At 49.0% G+C, this 19,610-nt stretch overlaps 1 protein-coding gene across 2 annotated transcripts in view; it reads left to right on the top strand.

The window, feature by feature from the left end:
- Nucleotides 1–19,610, top strand: part of CACNA1A (calcium voltage-gated channel subunit alpha1 A) — a 263,531-nt gene that overhangs the window by 149,683 nt on the left and 94,238 nt on the right. For both annotated transcript variants that reach the window (XM_037022578.2, XM_073220074.1), the window contains exons 6-8: nucleotides 5,168–5,259; nucleotides 7,818–7,970; nucleotides 12,184–12,377. In XM_037022578.2, coding sequence (XP_036878473.2) covers nucleotides 5,168–5,259; nucleotides 7,818–7,970; nucleotides 12,184–12,377 — 439 coding nt within the window. The remainder of the gene's footprint in view (nucleotides 1–5,167; nucleotides 5,260–7,817; nucleotides 7,971–12,183; nucleotides 12,378–19,610) is intronic.

The following is a 19,610-nucleotide window of genomic DNA, read 5'->3' as shown; positions in this document are numbered from 1 at the left end:
AGAAAAGGAGGGGCTCTTCTCAAGGGGGAGGAAACGCCCGGAAGCCCCCAGCAGACTTTCACTCAGGTCCTCTTAGGCACATGACTGGGTCATGTGACCAGTGCTCCTATTGCAAGGAATCCTGGGAAAAAGAGACTTAGGCTTTTCTGCCTCTTTGATGGTAGATGGGCTCTGCTAGCAAGGGAGGGATAGCACTGGCCACTGGACAGACACCATCAGTGTTTACCGTGATTCTTTTCCTAGTTTAAGACAAGCCCTGTCTTCTACCTGGCCTTCCATCTCTGCTAAAATATACTAGTTATATATTGGTTGTCACTGCTTTCCTATGTACCACTTCATTATTGATTCAACAAACATTTACTGAGCACCTACTTTGTGCTGGGCACAATTTGATACTGGCGATAGAGCTGTGAATGAAACCGATGAAAATTCCTGCCCTTGTGGGGTGGCCGTGCTAGAGCAGTGCCTTGCAATGGACCTTTCTGCAGTGATGGATATGTTCTGTGTTTGCAGCTGTCCATATGTGGCTGTGGAGCACTTGGAATGCAACTAATGCTGCTGAGGAACTCAATGTCTAATTTAAATTAAATTAAGTGTATTCTTAAATAGCTATGTGTGGAAGTGCAGCTCTAAAGGCCAAAGGATCCGTCATCAGCTTCTTTCTCTTAACATTGTAAACATACTCAGTTCTCTCCTGCCCTGAAAATCCTCCCTCCTCATATACCCACGCTTCCGTGTCCTTTGCTCTTGTTCTTCCCAGCCGTCAGCCATGGTGAGACTCCCCAGTGACCTGATGCTGCGTGGAATGGATGCTTTTCATCCACTGCCCTTTACTCATTGCTGTGCTGCCCTGGAGGTTAATGACCTCGCTTTCCCAAAAATGCTTCTGAGCTTGACCCCCAGGGATGACTCTCTCTGCCAGGTCTCCTCCCACCTAAATGACTTCCTTTTTTTTTTTTTTAATCAATCTCCTTCCTCTATTTGTCTCCTAAAATGTTGCTCTTCCCCAACAGTCTGTTGGGGGTCCTTGGCTTTTTCCACTTTACCTCTCTACCCTGGGATATCTGGTCTACCATAATCCTGAACACCACCACTCCTTCACTCCTTACTCATTCACCAGATATTTCTTGAGTACCTGCTAGGCCATAAGAAGTGCTACAGGTACTTCAAGAAAAGATCTCTATCCTCATGAAGATAACATTCTAGAAGAAAGGGTGGATGATAAATAAAACCTAAGAAACAGTAGAATTCCAGAGAGTGAAGGATCTCTTGAGCTAGAGGCAACAGGGGGATCCTCTCTGAGAAGGCAAAATTTGAACCTTGAAGGATCTGAAGAGGCCAGCTGGGCAAAGAGGGAAAGAGTTAGGGGGATGGGGTAAGTGTTTGCAGTTGAAGAAATAGCCAGTGTGCACCCTTCCCATGGTGGGAAGGAGCCTTTCCTGTAGGCAGAACAGAAAGAGTGACTGCAGTGTGGTGGGACTGGCTAGTCAACGAGAGTCAGGTCACACAAGGTCTTGTGGGCACAGTGGAGTTAGGATGTTTTTTTCTAAGCCTGAAGGAAGCCATTGGAAACTTAATTAGGGAGTTACAGAAAACTGGTATCTCACACTCACCATGTCCACACTTGATCTTCCTGCAGACCTACCACTTCATGCGTCTCCCCCATCTCAGTTGACAGTAACTCCATCCTTCGGGTGGCCTAGGCGAAAGCCCTGCAATAGCCCTCGATTCCCCTTTCCCTTCCCACGTTCAGTCCTTCAGCTGGGAGCCTGGCGGCTGCCATATTATCCTCCGTAGCTCTTCACACCATCTGATGTGCCACATATTTTCCCGTTGCCACATTGTTCGTGGTGGCGTCCTCAGGCCCTGCCTGAGTGCCTGGCGCATAGTAGGTGCTCAGTAAACCCTCGTTCAGTAAATCAATGACCGTCACTCAGTGGTTCATCTTCCTTCATCTTTCTTCCCCACTGCTGTCCCCGCCCCCATCCACACAGCCATGTGAGGCAGAGAACTGGGGTTTGGGCCCTGGGCTTCCGGGTTTGAGTTCTTAGTGGTGTGGACCTCCACGCATTAGTAACTTCTCTGGGCTTTAGTTTCCTCTAAAATGGGACTCATCCTGCAGACGGCTGGTTGCAGGGAGGATTTGATAAGTCCAGGCAGCTCCCTGGTGCATGGCAATCAATGGCAGCTATATATAAATTGGGGCCTCCTTTGTGTTCCCACTGCTTTTGTCCTAGTTTCCAGCTTTGTCCCTTGCAGCTTCCTCCTTAACTCCTGCCTCCATCACTACCGATCCGTCCTTTCAGCTGTCAGCCTTGTCTTCACAACGCCAACCCTAATCAACATCCCTCCCCTGCTCTGAAACCTTGCATGACTCCCACTGTCCACAAGCTAAGACCTAGCTCCTCTGCCTCCATTGTCCAGCCCACCGGCTTCTCCCCCACCGCATATCCTGAGAGCAGTCGTCTGCCTCCGTGGGACATGCTTAGCCACAAAAGCCTCTGTGCTTGCTCCCTGTTCCCCTCCCAGTTCCTTCTCTATCCTTCCAAGGATAATACATCTCAGGTGCCAGCTATGTACTGAGCTGGAGGGAGGTCAGACGATCTGCCCTGCTGTGGTCGTACAGGTCAGGGCAGGGGCCACACCAGGAGAAGGTGTGGGGCTAGGGTTTAACCCCAGGTCCCAGATTTTCTGACCTGCCGTGCTGCCTCCTCACACCTGGGCTCCACGGTGATGCTGTCTCCAGTCCTGTTTTCATGTCCTGCTCATTCCTGCTTCCTACAACCCGGGGCCAGAGGGACTTGTACTTGAGTCCATCACCTACTTGTGTGGTCATCCAAGCACAGGGCTGAGTTCATCTCGGCATTTTCATCATACCCAGAACAACCTGGTCTGATGCAGTGTCACTCGCAGCAATGAAGTCAACTCCCCTCGCTCTAGTCTCCCAGCTTCTGGCCTTAGCCTCCGGAGGGGTCTTATTTTAATCCAAGTCAGATCCCACCCCTCCAGCACTCAGAACCCTCGATGGCTCCCATTTCACTCAGACAAGAACCAGAGTCCTTACCGTGGCTCATGAGACCCTGCACGATCTGTCTTGTCACCTCCCCGCCCTGTCTCCACCCACCGGCATCCCGGCTCACTCGGGTCTAGTCACACAGTTTTCCTCGCTGGTCTTCAAATGCACCAGATGCTGTCCCGTCTCAGGATGTTCATACTGGATGTTCCCTTGTCTCAGACTTCCCCCTGATGTATTCATGCAGTTCATCCCTTTGCTTGCTTCACACTCTACTGCAGTGTCTCTTTTTCTGGAACTCTGCCGACCAGTACATTTACCACTGGCCGCAAGTGGCCATTGAGCACCTGAATCAAGATGTGCTGTACGTGTAGAAAATATGTCAGATTTCAAAGACTTAATCCAAAGAAAAGAATGTATAAAATGTCATTTTAATAACCTTTCATAATGATTGCCTGTTGAAATAACGCTCTGGATAGACTAGATTTTTAAAACTCTGTTATTAAAATTAATCTCACCTGTTTCTTTTTACTCTTTTGCTATGGCTGCTAGAAGATCTTTAATTTCACATGCGGCTCTTACTAAATTTCTGCTGAGTAGCGCTGACCTGAACATTTTGAACACTGAACTACCTCCCTGCCAGGTGGTAAACACCGTTTAGCCTTTACCAATTGATATGGTGTCACTGTTCCCCTCCTCCTGCCCCGTGTCACCCACGCTCCCCCCTCACTTCCATTGTTTTTCTCCCTCATACTCATGACCCTGACCATCAGTTATATTTATTGGGTTTATTCCCAGTCTCCCCCACATGGTCAGAAATTCCTGTGACTGTGTCCTTAAGACTCAGATAGGGTCTGGCACATTGTAGGTGCTCAGTTAATTTTTGTGAAGTGAATAAATAAAGATTCAACTGATGTTTGTCCTTTCCTGTGCACGCCCTAACCAGTAGTTTTTGTCTGCCAAGAAAGAAGAAAGGGAAACACAGAAATAGAGCAGTGATCTAAAGATGGGAGTTTGCAGAACCCAAATGAATATCAGAAAGTTGGTAGAGGAAGAAAGAGAATAAAGCGAATTAAAAGTTCTTTGGGGCGGTATGGCACGCTCCCCACCTACTCTCCACAGATTCATGGCACCATCCATTTCCCCACATGGCACCATCTCATTCCTTTAATTTGCCAAGCTCTTCCCCACACCAAACGATCTGTCTCAGCCGTTTCCTCAGCCTGGGAAGTTTTTTCCCCACTGACTAGACTCCTTCTTATCCATGGGACCCCAGCTTGAGACAGGGGCTTCCCTGGGTCCCAGACCAGTTAACACGACCTGCTGTTTGCCCTTAAAGCTGTTGTTCCCCTGGCTGTCTCTGAAAATGCATCACACTCGGTGATAGATTCATTCATTGTGTGTATTTTTTTGTTAAACGTTTTTCTTCTTCATAGGGTTCCTGAGTAGAGAAAGTCTTGCGTAGTGCTCCGCCCAGCATGTAGGACGTGCTCAGATGCACATTCATTGATGGTGGAAAAAATAGGTCAGACCAACCTAAAATGCCCTTCTCTTCTCTAGGAGTAATCTTGGAGTTGGGAACATGCCCATCTTAGTTTGGGGTGCGCCAGAAGCAAGAAGTCAGATACAAGTATCAATATAGTTTGTTTGGGAGTGACCCCAGGAACTGTTGGTGGGAGAGGGAGGAGGGGTAGGGTGAGTGGTTGAATAGGTTACCCCAAGGGGCAGATGGCCTCAGTCCCTCTGGGCTCCTCTACATGGGAGCCCATGTAGAATTCACAACTCAGAGGGATCTGGAATGAAGTGTAGAATGAAAACCCCTCCCTCCAGGCACCCCCATAATCCATTCTGATTATGGGTCATGAAATATATTGAGCATCACCCTGACATGTGCCTTCTAGAAGCTTCCATCCTTCTCAGTCCAGCGTTTATTGAGCATCATGAACCGTGCACCTTTTTGCAGCCTTTGTAAATCCTCCTTTACCCCACGAGGCAGGTCGCATCAGCACTGTTTTACAGGTGATGAAACTCAGACCCCACATGTCAAGTCACCTGCCTGTGGTCACCCAGCCAAGAAAAGACATCGAACCTCATTCCCATCGGTCTGACGTTCAAACCCACCCTCTGTTTTCCATTCTGGCTTCTTTCTTCCAGCATCTTGGCGACAGTTGGAACGGAGTTTGACCTACGGACGCTGAGGGCAGTTCGAGTGCTGAGGCCACTCAAGCTGGTGTCTGGAATCCCAAGTGCGTGAGTTTCTGACTCTGGCAAGGGGTCTGCTCAGGGGTCCCAGCTGCCTTCGATTTCCCTCTTGCAGAACATCTTGAAGGGCCTTTGAGTACTTCCCAGCCTGTGTCAGGGTAGTGACCACTTTGGGGATGATCCCCAGGCCCCTGGCTGCAGGTCTGGGTGACCAGAAGGCAAACCAGGAGCCTCCCCCGTAACCACAGCACCCATTTGTTGAGCACCTGCTGTCTGTCAGGAACCATGCTAAGCACCAAACATTATCTCAGACAGCACTCACAACCCAGTGGTACGGTCAGTGCTGAAATTTCCGTTTGACAGAAAGGGAAACTGAGGCTCAAAGCAGCTGAAGAATTTGAGCAGGGGCACATGGCTGAGAATGGCAGCACCAGCAGTTAGCAAGTGTAACCCCAAGCCATGGAGGTAACACCGGTGGCCATAGCCATTCCCGTTTATTTAGTGCCTGCAGCATCCCTGGCACGGCAGAGAGGGCTTTATGCGCATGACTGCAGTTCATTCTCACTGTCACCCAATGAACCCATTGTACAGATGAAAGGCTGAGGCCCAGAAAGGCTGAATTACTCACCCGATTCTCAAAACTTGACAGTGATAAGCTCCAAAGTCCCTACTTGTTCTCAATCTCCACTGATGCTTCTCCTCCTCCCCTGGTGGTGGGGTGGGTGCGGGCGCTGCACTATTCAGGGTCAAGGTGAGGTGCAGCTGCAAAAAAAAAAAAAAAAAAATCAGAAAGAAACAAAACAGGGCTGGCCTTTTTCTGTCTTGCTGCCTCAGATAATAATAATAATAACTATAATAATAGTAATTTATGAGAACTTGCTACATGCCAGGCACTGTTCCAAGTGTTTGCCATTTTTAAAGCTCATTTATCCTCACAACAAGCCTGAGAGGTAGGTTCTGTTATTTTCACCGCTTTACACTTCACAGGGTTCATTCTTTGGGTTCATTGCCATCTCGATATAGAGACTAAGTCTCCCAGATGTCCACCAGCAGGGTCTGTTTGTGGGGAGAAGTCCTGTTTACTCAGGTGTCTGCAAGATCCCAGCAGGTGTGGCGTCGTATTAAGTCAAGGATCGTCCCAAAGCTCATACTAATGAGAGTCTCTGTTTAATGACCACCTGTGATGCACCAGGCACTCTGCTAGGTATGCACTCTCTCCCTTAGTCCTGTGAGGGAGGTGCTGTCCTAATCCCCACTTACAGATGAAGAAACTGAGATTCAGAATGGCGGCCTGACTTGCTCAAGGTCATATCACTAGGAAGTAGGGGACTAACTCGGGTCCCCCAGAAACACTTAGGTAGGTGTTCAGATGCACCTACTTTCTGGAGGGCTGTCAGGAGAGAGGGAAGGAGGCCCCAGGATGGGGCAGGGAAGGTGCCGAGCAAGGATGCCATCTCAGCCTGAGCCGTGGGGAGCTCTGGAGTGCAAGGAGCCCCAGAGCCCTTCTCCAGCTTGACGCAAGGAGGCCGGCCTTCTGTACCTCTCCGGTCAGTTGTTGGGAGTGGGAGATAGGGAAGTAATAGCCTTCCGGGGGAACAGCTCTTGCTCACAGGGTCAGTTCTACTAAGAAGGGCAGCCAGGGGCCAACACCCACAGCAGCTGGAAGGCGGAGGCAGCGGCGGAGAGGCCCGGCCTGGGCACCGGTAGCACCCAGGGCCCACAGTTGTAGCCTCTCTGCCATACTGCCTCTGTTAGCACTGTCCGACTTCAGGCAGGAGAGTCGCCTGCAGTGTCTACCCATCAGGAGATAACTCATCGTGAGCCGCTTCATTAGAAGTTCGAATAAGGAAGCCAGGCCTCAGGCTGTATGTTTGAGTCCTAATTTTAACCATAGACTTCCCTAATATACAGCACCGTGGTTACCGAGGATTGGACATCGCTCAGACCTGGGTTCCAATCCCCACCCTGTTACATCTCATCCCCTTGGACCAATCAAGACGCCTCGCTGAGCCTTGCCTACCACCTCTGCTAAATGAGCATAAATTTACACCTGTAGCCGCCCTTGGGCTTGGGCCAGAGCTGATGAAATTATGTCTGGTTTCTCGGGGCTGGAGCTGGGATGTTGACTGCTTCCCCGAGCAGAGGCACAACTGGTCTATGTGGTGTTTTTGTATGAATCAGGAGAAGACATTCACTCTTGAAGGGAAAAAAAGTAGAAAGAGGTGTCCCCACCCTGGGTGAATGCTACCCAACCCCCAGGAATAGGGCTCAAAAAGTAAGGGATTTCCATCCCTTTCTGGCCCACAAGGTCATCAAGTGACATAGCATATGTCAAATACTTTAAAAATGTATTTTTCAATAGAAGGTGCTTTAAAAATGTTTTCTAATGAAAAATGATTTTTTAAGTGCTTTAAAATATTAGGAGAGATTGTTCCCTTTACTATAACGACCAGCCTCTGTGTGGGCCTCCCTCCGGCTTCCTTCGCCCTGGCCCCCTCCCCCGCCCCCCGGGGGCTCCTTGTTCGCTCGGGAGACATGTTGGGGGCGGGGCTCGGGGGCGCTTGCTCACAGGGCCCCGGGGCCTCTCTCTGTGTCTCCCCAGGTTTACAAGTCGTCCTGAAGTCGATCATGAAGGCGATGATCCCCCTGCTGCAGATTGGCCTCCTCCTATTTTTTGCAATCCTTATTTTTGCAATCATAGGGTTAGAATTTTATATGGGAAAATTTCATACCACCTGCTTTGAAGAGGGGACAGGTAGGTCCGAGCAGCACGGTATGTTTTTTTCTTCCAACCTTCCTCCCTTTTTCCTCCCTTGGGGACAAGCTCCTGGAAGGGACAAGTAGGGGTTTGTCTCTTTCCCGGCGGCTGGGTAAACGTCCTTCAACAGGGCTGCAGGCAAGGGAGGGGGTGCAGGAGCCCCCGAGATCCCGGATGCTGCTAGGACTTTGTATTGGGGTCCCTGGAGCTCTCCCAGGGCTGCGTTTGAAAAGCGATCCTAGGAGGCGCCAGCGGGGGGAATGGGAAAAGTAGGACAGGGAAGGGATGGTGTCTGTAAAGGGTGCTATCACCCAGGTTACCATGGTGGGCAACCAGGACTCAGTGCCACTGGGCACCTCGGGGAGACAGCATAGGACACACCCCTCAGAGCCATCCACCCAAGGGGCGAGGGGGCTGGGGTACTTGTCTCCCAGTTTCTATTCGACTTTGCGGAGACTGCCCCGGGCTGAGCATTAGTGATCTGGCACCGCCGGCTGCCTGGCCTGCTGGGCTGGCATCACAGGTGTGCTCAGGTGGGAGTGTGTAGGGGCAGAGCAAATGGAGACAGGATGTGGGCAGAGTGCTGACAGCCTCTTCCTAGTTGCCTTGCAGTGCCCACCTTTCTAAAGCAGGAAGAAGGCAGGGGGACAGCCTGGCCAAAAAGGAAGGGGTCTGATGACTTCATGGGTGGGGACACATCACCTGGAGAAAAGGCAGATGGGGCCAGTTCCTCCTGGTCTTCCCCAGAATGCACCTTGAGGATACCCCGACTGGGGGTCCTGTCACCAGCCGATCAGAGCCCAGCCCCTCTTCGACATCCCACGCCACCCCCCGCCCCAGGCCGGTGCCAGCCCTGAGTGGCGCGGTCAGAAAGTGTGGAGGAGAAACGGGTCAGGAGAAAACCCAGAGGGCAGGAGGCGCGCTCCGGAGCCCAGCTCTGAGTCAGCAGCGTGGCAGGCAGTGCCCCCCGCACACGCACATCCGCGTGTGCTCAGGCCCCCGGAGCTTCCAGACACACTTTCAGTTCAATTCCCTGCCGTCCAGAGCCTTTTGCTGTCTGAAGCCCAACAGCCAAATGGAATCAAATAATGACTATTTCACTATTTGGACCCCAGGCTGTCTGGGTGCAGACAGGCTGAGTGGCCAAGCTGGTCTTGAGTCAGAGGGACCATGTATTGAGGGCCTGTCTTACTGGGGAGAAGGTTCTGTCTGGAAATAGCTTCACACCCGCCTTCCCCGCCCAGGGGCCCCCAAGTGGCAGAGCGCTCTCTGCAGACCTCCCCAGAGACGGAAAACCCAGCAGGGAAGGTTACTGGAGATGCTCTTTTTTTCTTCTTCTTCCTTTTCCCTCATTGCTCCTGTCTCCTTTTCTCCTGGGCTTGTGAAGTTTGCTCAATATGGGATGTCCTAATTATTCTTTCCCCAATGAAGAAGGTGTTAATTGAGGCAGAGCTATTTCTGCACCTCGTCACCTGGGCGGAAATGCAAGAGACAGAGATACAGGGCAGGGCCCCTTGGAAAAGTCAGCAGGGAACAGAGGAACCAGGACTCCTGGATCCTAGGTTTTTGGTTTGGGTGGGGTTTGGGAGGTTTTGGGTTTTTTTGGGTTTTTGTCCTTCTAGCCAAGAAGATACACAACTGGCTTGGGTCTGAGTGGGATTTGAGGGGGCAGACGTGGGTGGGGCTACCAGAGGGTAGGAAGCCCTGATTTAGGAGATTGACTAAAAAGCTCACGATTAAAAATATAAGGCGTGTGAGTAAGAGACAGATATATACAGACACCCAGGCAGCAGGTTAATTTTAAAATGTATTTATAACCAAATTCCTCAGACTCTTCTGGACGGTTGCTTTTCTAGAAGCAGCCCTCAGAGTGTTTCATGATGGGGGGTGAGGGGATGTGGGGGAATTGAAATCAAGAACACCATGGGGCAATGCAGCTAAAGATAGATGGGTGTTTAGTTGCATGCCTGTATCGTCAGGAAACCGGTTCCTGTGTGCCCAGAGCTGTGCTAAATGCAAAGGTGAAAGTGGAAGACATCCTGCTTTCCAAGAGCTTCCAAAATAGTTTAAGGAGACAAAATCTTTCCTCTGCAACCAGTTTGTAGCAGTGGAAGCTAGTGTGTGCTTTTATCTCCCTGCCAAATATGAACATCCGGGAACTATTGTAACCCTGAGGAAAAGGAAGGACCTCACAGGATAGGAATTGAGCCAGACGTGGACACAGGGTAGAGACAGAGAAGGTTCCAGACACAAGCCACCTTTCCAACACACAGTGGTTCTCATGTATGACAGGAGCCCGTGGGGCTTTTCCCCCCTGCCCTGAACCTCCTGCTTTAAATATTTTGCTTTCCAGCCTGTATTTATTAAAAAATAACCTCTGTGCCAAGCCCAGCTTGAATGGGGAAGGCCCTGCAGCCATGTAAACCAGTGGCCAGTGTGGTCGTTGCTTCTTGAGCAGTTGGTATCACTTCTGAGCATGGTGGGTGTCACTCTGCGTGACCTAGAGTTTCGATTTAACCAGAGCTCCAAAGGCCCATAGGATTCATGCATTCCATGCTGGGTGAAGGTTGAGGATTGGTGCCGTGAAGCCTGTAGCACATATACTGGGATATAGTTTTGGTTGGTGGGGAGCTTGAATTTCCACTCTCAGCTGCTGATTTTCTTAGCGGACAGCGTTGCTTTCTAAAAACCTTCAAAAGTGTCAAGCACTGACTAGTCTTCTCATGCCTCCTGCTCTGGTCTGGTGAGGATACACCCAGATGTTTTGTGCTTCTCTGACTCCGTGTGTTCACATCAAAACCTTGGAATTCAGACCCAGTCTTTAGCAACCAGTGCAACTTTGCAGGGAAGCTGTCTTTGTTTTCCAGTGAAAGGGACGTCCATGGCACATGTCGCCTTCTTTGTGGCATTTCCACAATCTGCCTCCTGCTATGTGGGGAGAAAGCTTAGCTCCTGTGCCTCAGGGTAAATACTGTGTGTACTGGCCTGCCTCCCTCGCCCCCAGAACATCTTCCTGAGCCCAGTATCTCTTAAGAAAAATGAGAAATCAGTCAGGCTACAGCAGAATAACACAGCACGACTGATAAATTTGTCCTAATGGAAGTCTGGAGAGCACTGCAGCCAACCCCTTGACAATGCACACGGCACATTTGCCAAAATTGGCTGTATTAGGGACCGTAAAGCACATCTCAACAGATTTCTAAGGGCGGAATAATACAAAGCATATCTTCTGACCACAGTGCGATTAAACTGGAAATGTGTGACAGAAAGAAGACTCCAAAAGTGTTTGGAAATTAAGAAGCATGCTTTTTTTATTTTATTTTATTTTATTTTTATTTTTTATTTTGGTATCATTAATCTACAATTACATGAGGAGCATTATGGTTACTAGACTCCCCCCATCACCAAGTCCCCCTCACAAACCCCATTACAGTCACTATCCATCAGCGTAGTAAGATGCTATAGAGTCACTACTTGTCTTCTCTGTGTTGCACAGCCCTCCCCATGCCCCCCGACATTATACCTGCTAATCGTAATGCCCCCTTTCTTCCCCCACCTTATCCCTCCCTTCCCACCCATCCTCCAAGAAGCATGCTTTTTATTTGGACGAAATGATAGGTTGTCTGAGATATGCTTTAAAAACAATCTTGTGGTAAGGCAAAGCATGGAGATGTGGGGAGGGGATATAAATGAAACAAGATTAGTCCTGAGTTGTTAAGTGTTGAAACTGGTGATAGGCACATGAGAATTCATCGTACTATTCTGTTTTTTTAATATACCTGACAAGTTTTTTAAAAAATAAATACTTCTTGGTTATCCATGAATAAAAGAAGAAATAATCATGGAAATAGCAGAATACTTTGCTTGAGAATTAATGATATTAATGCGTGAGAAAAATTCATGAGATGCAGCTAAAGCTGCACTTCAAGGGCAATTTATAGTCTGACAGAATGTTAATCCATCTCAAAAGTTTAAGAAGAGCACAGGAAAAGTTATAAAGCTTATAAAGCTTGAAGAAGAAAGTAATGAAATAGAAAACAATGAATGGATCAACAAAGCCAAACATTGGTTTGTTTGTTGGTTTTTAAAGACCAACAAATTCATCCCAATAGCCATTTTTTTCCCAATAGCATTTCATTTTCATAGGCCCTATTTCTCAGAACTGGTTTTCTAGCCCCTTCCCTGATGTTTCTCCCCTTTCCTTTCATAGATGACATTCAGGGTGAGTCTCCAGCTCCATGTGGGACAGAGGAACCCGCCCGCACCTGCCCCAACGGGACCAAATGTCAGCCCTACTGGGAAGGGCCAAACAATGGGATCACCCAGTTCGACAACATCCTGTTTGCAGTGCTGACTGTTTTCCAGTGTATCACCATGGAAGGGTGGACCGACCTCCTCTACAACGTAAGTGATGCAGCGCACAGGCGAGTGGCCCTCTGGGGCCAGCCAGCTCCTGGGGCTACAGTGGAAGGACCCTGAGCTACAGAGGCAGCCCAGGGGCAACTCAGCACCTCAGGCCTTTGAAGATAGGGTAGGGCCCAGGGGTGGGGGGGTGCTTATCATCAGAACTTGTAAGTGGAGCAGGTCCCTTAGGACATGGAAATCTAGGGAATGCAGAGATGCCGAATAATTTTTCAGTTTGCAAGTGTTGAAACATGATTTTAGGTTTTTTGAATACATAAAGGTGATGTGGTTCAAAAACCAACATGGATAAAAGATGGAGTAATGTCCTTGGACCGGCGCAAAGGGCTCTGCACTGGGGCCCTCATTGGCCCTCCTGCAGCTGGGTCCTTCCCCGTGGGGCCAAGGGGATGTGTCTAGCGGGAGCTGGTGCCGCCTCTCCCACTTTCTCAACCATGCTCTTCAGTTATCTGGGATTCTTGAATTTTTCTGCCCCAGCCCAGATTCCATGAACTTGCTTGAGATTCTTCCACAATCTGTTCTCCAACTGTGTCACATGTCCTAGGAGCGCCTGTCCGCACAGCTGTGTCTGGAGCTTGGCTGTGCAAACACAAGTATCCGTGTATGCATGGGGACATGGGCAGGACTGAACCGTGGGTGGAAAGAGAAGGTGGCAGGTCATGGTCAGGAGAAAGGCCTGCTTCTCCCGACACCGTGACGTCCCCAGCACAGATACCCAAGTTCTGAATTCCACCCCGACCTTCCCAGCGCTTAGAAAGGTATGTTTGTAAAGGAGAAACATACTGCATATTTTATTTAGAAGTTTTTAAATATTTACACATAGTATGTAGACCTCCATGAGTACTCTTGTCCTAGATCTTGACGACATTAGGGACAGATCTGAAGAGATGTTCACCCCTACCTGCCCCCCTTCCACCCTGTGCCCCATCCCCCACCCTGCATACGCTTCCAATGCTTATTTATACAAGTGTAAGTGTAATAAAATCTAGATCCTCCCCCTCCTTCCCAAACCAAAGGGTAGCACTTTATACATACTGTTCTATTCTGTGATTTTTTTTTTTCACATAATGACATACCCTGGAGATCTTTTCACTGCAGGACATAAAGCATGCCCTCATTCTTTGGAACAGCTGGGAGAGAATTTTGAACACTCTTTTGAATGTATGTCTTTTCTTGCTTGGACAGATATAGCTGGGGATAGCGGTGTGTCCGTTCCCAGAAGTAACATCATTGGGTCAAAGGCTCAAATGCACTTAGAATTTAGATGTGCACATTTTAAAGCCCACTCTGCCCTCAACACAGCACACCTTCCCTTACCCACCTGTGCAGGTGAGAGGTCACCAAGCCTATCACCTGACAGCAGCTGGAGATGGGAGGAATTAAGAATTCAGGATCAAACACAAGAATAGCGCAGGTATAGCAACCCCATGGAGCATTCTGGAACTGCCTCTTGCACATACCCGTTGGCCCATGAACCCTCTCCACCCGCCGTACGCACTGAAATTGCCAGTTCAGGTTCTGCCCATGTGAGCCAGGGCTTGGCCTGTTGGGGAAGCGGTACTTTCCTCCTGCACACAAAGGAGCTGAACTCTCTTCCTGGTCACACTGTGTGTTCCATGAGGAATTTCCTCCCTTGGGGGTAGAGCGAGATTTACAAGAACCTGTCCTGTTGATCAATGGCTCATGTTAGGGTAAGATTGGGCGGGCAGCCCGGGAATGGGTATCATAGGGAGCCACCACGGACGGTTGTGCATGTCATGCACTGTACAAGTCACCACATCTGGGGAGAGGCATGCAAATCATAGCCGACATAGATCTCCACATCACTGTGATAATTTATTGACAAATGTAAAGGATGTAGGGAAGGGACATGGTGTTCTAATTCGCATGAAAACCTTGTCTGAGCAGACATCGCTAGAAACAGACAGCAGACCTGAGACATGCCAGGCTCTCTCTTGGGCCTCACTTGCAAACAGCTTGGGCAAAAGGTCACACCCAGCTGGCCAAAGCTTGCTGATGGATTTTTATGGATTCTAGGTTTTTGCTTTGTAAGTCTAGTGTGAGAAGAGGAGGCTTCAGGGGGAAATGAGCCCTCCTGAGAGTGCAACAGAGCCGGGGGACAGGGAGGGGAACCCAGCCCAGAGTGGGACAGGGGAGTGGGAGCTGAGAAAATTGTGAACGTGGCAAAAGGTTGTGTCTGGGGGTCAGACATCCAGACACTGAGCACACTGGGGATGTGCTCAGTGGTGGCAGAGGAAGTGTGAGCAGGACCATGAACTTCCAGAAGATTCTAGTCACAAGCACCATTGTCCTAGAGGATATTTGTCCTGGACTCTTAGAGCTGAGCTGCCTTCAGGAAAGCAAGCTCAGGAAGTAGTTGAGAGCAGAGTCAACTGCCGGGCTGCCTATGTTCCCATCCCAACTCCACCACTTCCTTGCTGTGCAGGCTTGGGCAAGTCCCTTGGCCTCTCTGTGCCTCCATTTTCACTTGTGAAAAATGAGCAGAAGCATAGTCCTACCTCACAGACATGAGGACTGAGTGAGATGGTATGCGTGTAGTTGTTAGAACTGCCTGGTCCTCAGCGAGCCCTATGTGGGCCACATGGGCTCTCCTTTTAGAAACGGGTATGAATTTTTCATCATAAAAGCTCCAGGGGCATTTGAGGAAATGGAGTAAGCTGTGGTTCCCACTTTATTCCCCACCCTGGCCCCTCTGGAAACTACCACTAACTCTGAGTAGCCTTCTAGAACTTTCCATGCCCTTACCACCTGCTGTGGTCCTTTGGACAGAAACCCTAGTGGTGATTTGGGCCTGACATGAGCCAAAAGCAGTAATAAAGTACCACAAACTAGGTGGCTTAAAACAACACCCACTTATTATCTCACAGCCTGGAGGTCAGATGTCTGATATCGAAGTGTCGCAGGGCAGGCTCCCTCCCTTGGCTGTTGGGGAGGTTCCTTCCTTGCTGCTTCCAGCTTCTGGTGTCTGCCAACAATCCTTGGCATCCCCGTCCTGCATGCCAGGACCCCATCTTCATGTGGCCGTCTTCTTATGAGGACACCAGTCATGTTGGATTAGGGCCCATGCTACTCAGTACAACCTTGTCTTAACTAATTACATCTGCAGTTGCCCTGTTTCCAAATAAGGTCATGTTCTGAGGTCCCGGGGGTTCAGCCTATCTTTTTTGCTGGGAGTCGGGAGAGACAAAATTCAGTTCATAACACTTCCCAAATAAGTGAACCTGAGCCCTTGTCTGGGGCTTCCCAAATCAGGACAATGCCCGACCCCCGCCAGCACCACCAGTGGGGCCTCTGAGAGCCAAAGGCAGGGGCTAAGGTGGCTGCCTTTGAGTTCCTGCTGGCGAAGGCAGAGCTGTTGCTTTTCCACACCCATCTGGGCCCTGCCTGTGTGTTCTGCCATCCAGCCAGCCACAGGCAGACACAGTCTGGAATCTCTGTCCTCCATAATCTGTGCTGCAGCCAAGGCCTGGGGACATGGTCTCACAGGCCCCAGCAACAGGTGAAATCTGTGAGGAGTGAGTCCAGATTCACCTGCTCCATGTGTCTCAGATCCACGGTTGCACATGCCAAACGGACTCCACCCACCTGAGTGGGCAGCTGTTTACGATTCCAGAATCTCAGTTCTTTCCCCGACATCATTGAAATCCATTTGTGTACTCAGTCGTTACTTATTGAGCACCTTCTGTGTGCTAGGAAATAGTCAGGTGGTCGGAGATGCGGCCATGGAGAACAGACGAAAATCCCCACCCTGACAGGGGAGACCGACATGAACAAGAAACATGAGGAATAATAGACTGCTCAGAAAACAGGAGAGAGAGTCAGCAAAGGCATAATGTGGCATGTCATGACATGCCCGATCGGGATGATAGCAGTTCGAGAGGACAAGTGATGGAAGGTGGGGGCTAGTCTAGCTTAGATAATCAGAGAGGGCTTCTCAGGGGAGGTGACATTTCCACAGAAAAGAAGGGAGCCAGGCAGGTGTTTGAGGGGGAGCACTCTTGGCAGACGGGACAGCAGCAGCTCGCCTACACAGCATGTGCAGGCCCCTTCCACATTTTCCTGTTTTCAGTTTGTTCTCTTTCCCGCTTGGCCTGCTGGTTAAAGTGGCTTTTTGGAAAAAGTCTAACCTCAACTAATCAGCAATGCTGTTGAAGGTTTATATCAGGACATGCCTCCCAGCATTATTTACAAAATTAGGACAAAACTGGACACAACTGGTGAAGTACCGTATGGTCCCTCCATACAATGGGATATTATGTTGTCATTAAAAATCATCTATGGGAGAATATTTAAGGATGCAGGGAAATGCTCCCCATCTAGTGATGACTTGGATGTTAGGGGGGATTGATTTTAAAAATATAATCAAGGTGAGATAAAACTATATGTCTTGGTTCAGGCTGACATTACACAATACCATAGCTGGGGCGGCTTACACAGCAGAAATTAATTTTCTTACTGCTGTGGAGGCTGGAAGTCTGAGACCAGGGTGCCAGCATGCTGAGGGCTCTGTCCTTGCTTGAGGACAGCTGTCTTCTTACTGTGTCCTCATGTCCAGAGAGAGAGCAAGCAAGGTCCCTTGTATCTCTTCTTACAAGGGCACTAATCCCACCATGAGGCCCCACCCTCTGGGCCACATCTGAACCTAATCACCTCCCAAAGGCCCCACCTGCTGGTACCTTGGGACGGGGGCGGTTAAGGCTTCAGCATGTGAATTTGGAGGGTGGGGAAATACATCTCAGTCTGTAGCAAATTCTCATCGCAAGTGTGTAAATTTGAATCTATAAGGAAAAAAATGGCCAGAAGGCATGGTACCAGGATGGCCTCTAGGTAGTGGGATTCAGGAATCTTAATTTTCTTGGTACTTCTCAATTATTGATAGAGACTTCTCTCTATTTTAGATACGCTTCACCAGTTTTTCTACAGTGAGCACAGCTTTTGTAATCAGGAAAAATATTTACACTTGTCTTGCTAAACATTTAGGAGGAAAAAAAGGAGCTTTTCAGTCACTCATAGACTAGGAGATGTGAGGAAGGGCATTTTCTGGGTGCCCACTGTGTGCTGGGGTGCTCTTGTCTTTTGTAATCTGTCCACACCAAAGAAAGTCCACACGGAAATAAGTGTCAGTGAACTGACATAGCAATAAGACATGATCATTTTATTATTAAGCAAAATAAGTGGAAAAGAGACAAATCTTAGAGAAGAATATCATTTATTATATGTAGGCATTGCCCCTCCAGAGGTGGAGTTTGATCCCAACCCCACTTTGAGGATGGGCTGAACTTAGTGACTCGCTTCCAGAGGATCGGGTTGGGAAGGGGAGATTCTGCCCTCGTACAGCGGGAAATCCCGGCATCCCCAGTGATCATGTGACCCAAGTTGAAGTGATAGGGAGAAGACCTCACCTCTGTGGCTTTCTTCCCCAAATTCTTTAGTCCTGGAACAGCAAGGGGATGTTAATAGAAAAACGAGTGAAATCCAAATTGAATCTGGCGTTTTGTCTTTAACTGACCTGTGAGGGAGAAAATACTATCCCCCGTTTACAAATAAGACTCAGAGGTTGCCAGCTGGGAGTGGCGGTAGCAGGCTGGGAGCCCTGATTTCCCCTTTTCCTGTACCCTGAGCTGGTCCCAGAAGGTAGATAGGGAGACAGGGAGCTGGTGACTGCATGTTGCTTGAGCAACAGGAGGCCCCATTTCACAGGAACCCCCTCATCCTATGTGCCCCCTTGTGGTTCCAAAAAGCCAAAATCACCTCACCCCACACAAGGGGTGTCTCGATGCACTGCTCACCAGCTGTGCTAGAGCTGCGTGGCAACATCAGGTGGGTGACAGGACATGTCCTCTCCTAGTCGGTACTGGGGAGGGGAGGTGAACAGGTGTGGATCTTTGATCAGGACCCTTCATGAGCAGCAAAGGGATCCTCGCAGGACCAGCACATCTTGAGTTAATTTTTGGCTGCCATTCGCTAAGAGCTGACCGCACGCCACAGACCTTCCTTACCTTGTCAATTGAGCCACAAAACAAGCTTGTCAGGGGAGGTATTTTTAGCCCCATCTTCCAGATGAGGAAACCAGAGCCCACAGGGATAAAGTGACCTGCCAAGGTCTTGTGGTCAAGGGTGGTGAAATCAGAACTCGAACCCAACACTGGGGACTAACCATTACACCCCATCTCTCTCTCTCTGACTTTCCCCCTTCTCTTTCTGTTTCATTCATGCATGTTCATTTTGGCCAATATCATAACATCAGTTTTCAGGGGACTTTTTAAATTATTCATTCATTCAGCAAACATTTATTGAATGCCCACTGTGTGCAGGCACTCTTCTAGGCACCAAGGATATACAGGGACCAGAAAAGACAAAAGCACCTGTTTGGGGAAGTTGACATTTTAGTGGGGGAAGAAGGTAATCAACAAAATAATTAAGAGATACATATTTATTTGTATTTTTGTCATAACTACTGTATCTGCTGTCCTAGCACACAAGCAGCCTCAGAGAAAATACAGAAGTGAATGGGCATGGCTATGTGCCAGTAAAACCTTCATATACAAAACCAAGTGGCTGTCTCATAGGCTGTCATTTGCCGACTCCTGTGTAAGAGATTGATGAGAACCTAAGGAGAAAAATGAAGCAGTAGAGGCATTGTGGGTCATCAAGATGAGAGGTTATAGTTCTGCTAATAAGACCTGAAGGAGGTAAGGGAGAACCATACAGATGCATCAGGGAAAAGAGACCCAGGTGAATGGGACAGCCAGTGCAAAGGCCCTGAGGCAGGAGTGCTCCTGGTATTTATGAAAAGCAGTGAAGTGGCTCGAAAGGCAGAGGAGTGAGTGAATGAAAAAGAGAGAACTCGTGAGGCCAGGACAGGTGGCAGGAGACCTCGTAGCTAGAGAGACTATATAATTTATCATCCAAACCAGGACAATTTTGAGAGCAGATGGGAGAATGGAGGACTCAAAACATAATTGACGGACATTGACTGCATGATGTATCCCAAGTATAACCTGAGACATACGACCTCCCTCATGGTCACTGTGGGACTGTGGCTCTTTCACAGCCAAATCCACACCATTTTTATCCCTCAGGCTGGGGACCTGGGTGTTCTCCTGAGCTGAGTATATATTTTTTTACATCCTCTATACTTTTTCTGAATGAACCATGCTCAAAAATAGAGGAAATAAACCATAAAACAGAAGG

This window comes from Manis javanica, chromosome 13, assembly GCF_040802235.1.
Source record: "Manis javanica isolate MJ-LG chromosome 13, MJ_LKY, whole genome shotgun sequence".
Lineage (NCBI taxonomy): Eukaryota > Metazoa > Chordata > Mammalia > Pholidota > Manidae > Manis > Manis javanica.
This window is presented reverse-complemented; position numbering and strand designations above follow the sequence as displayed.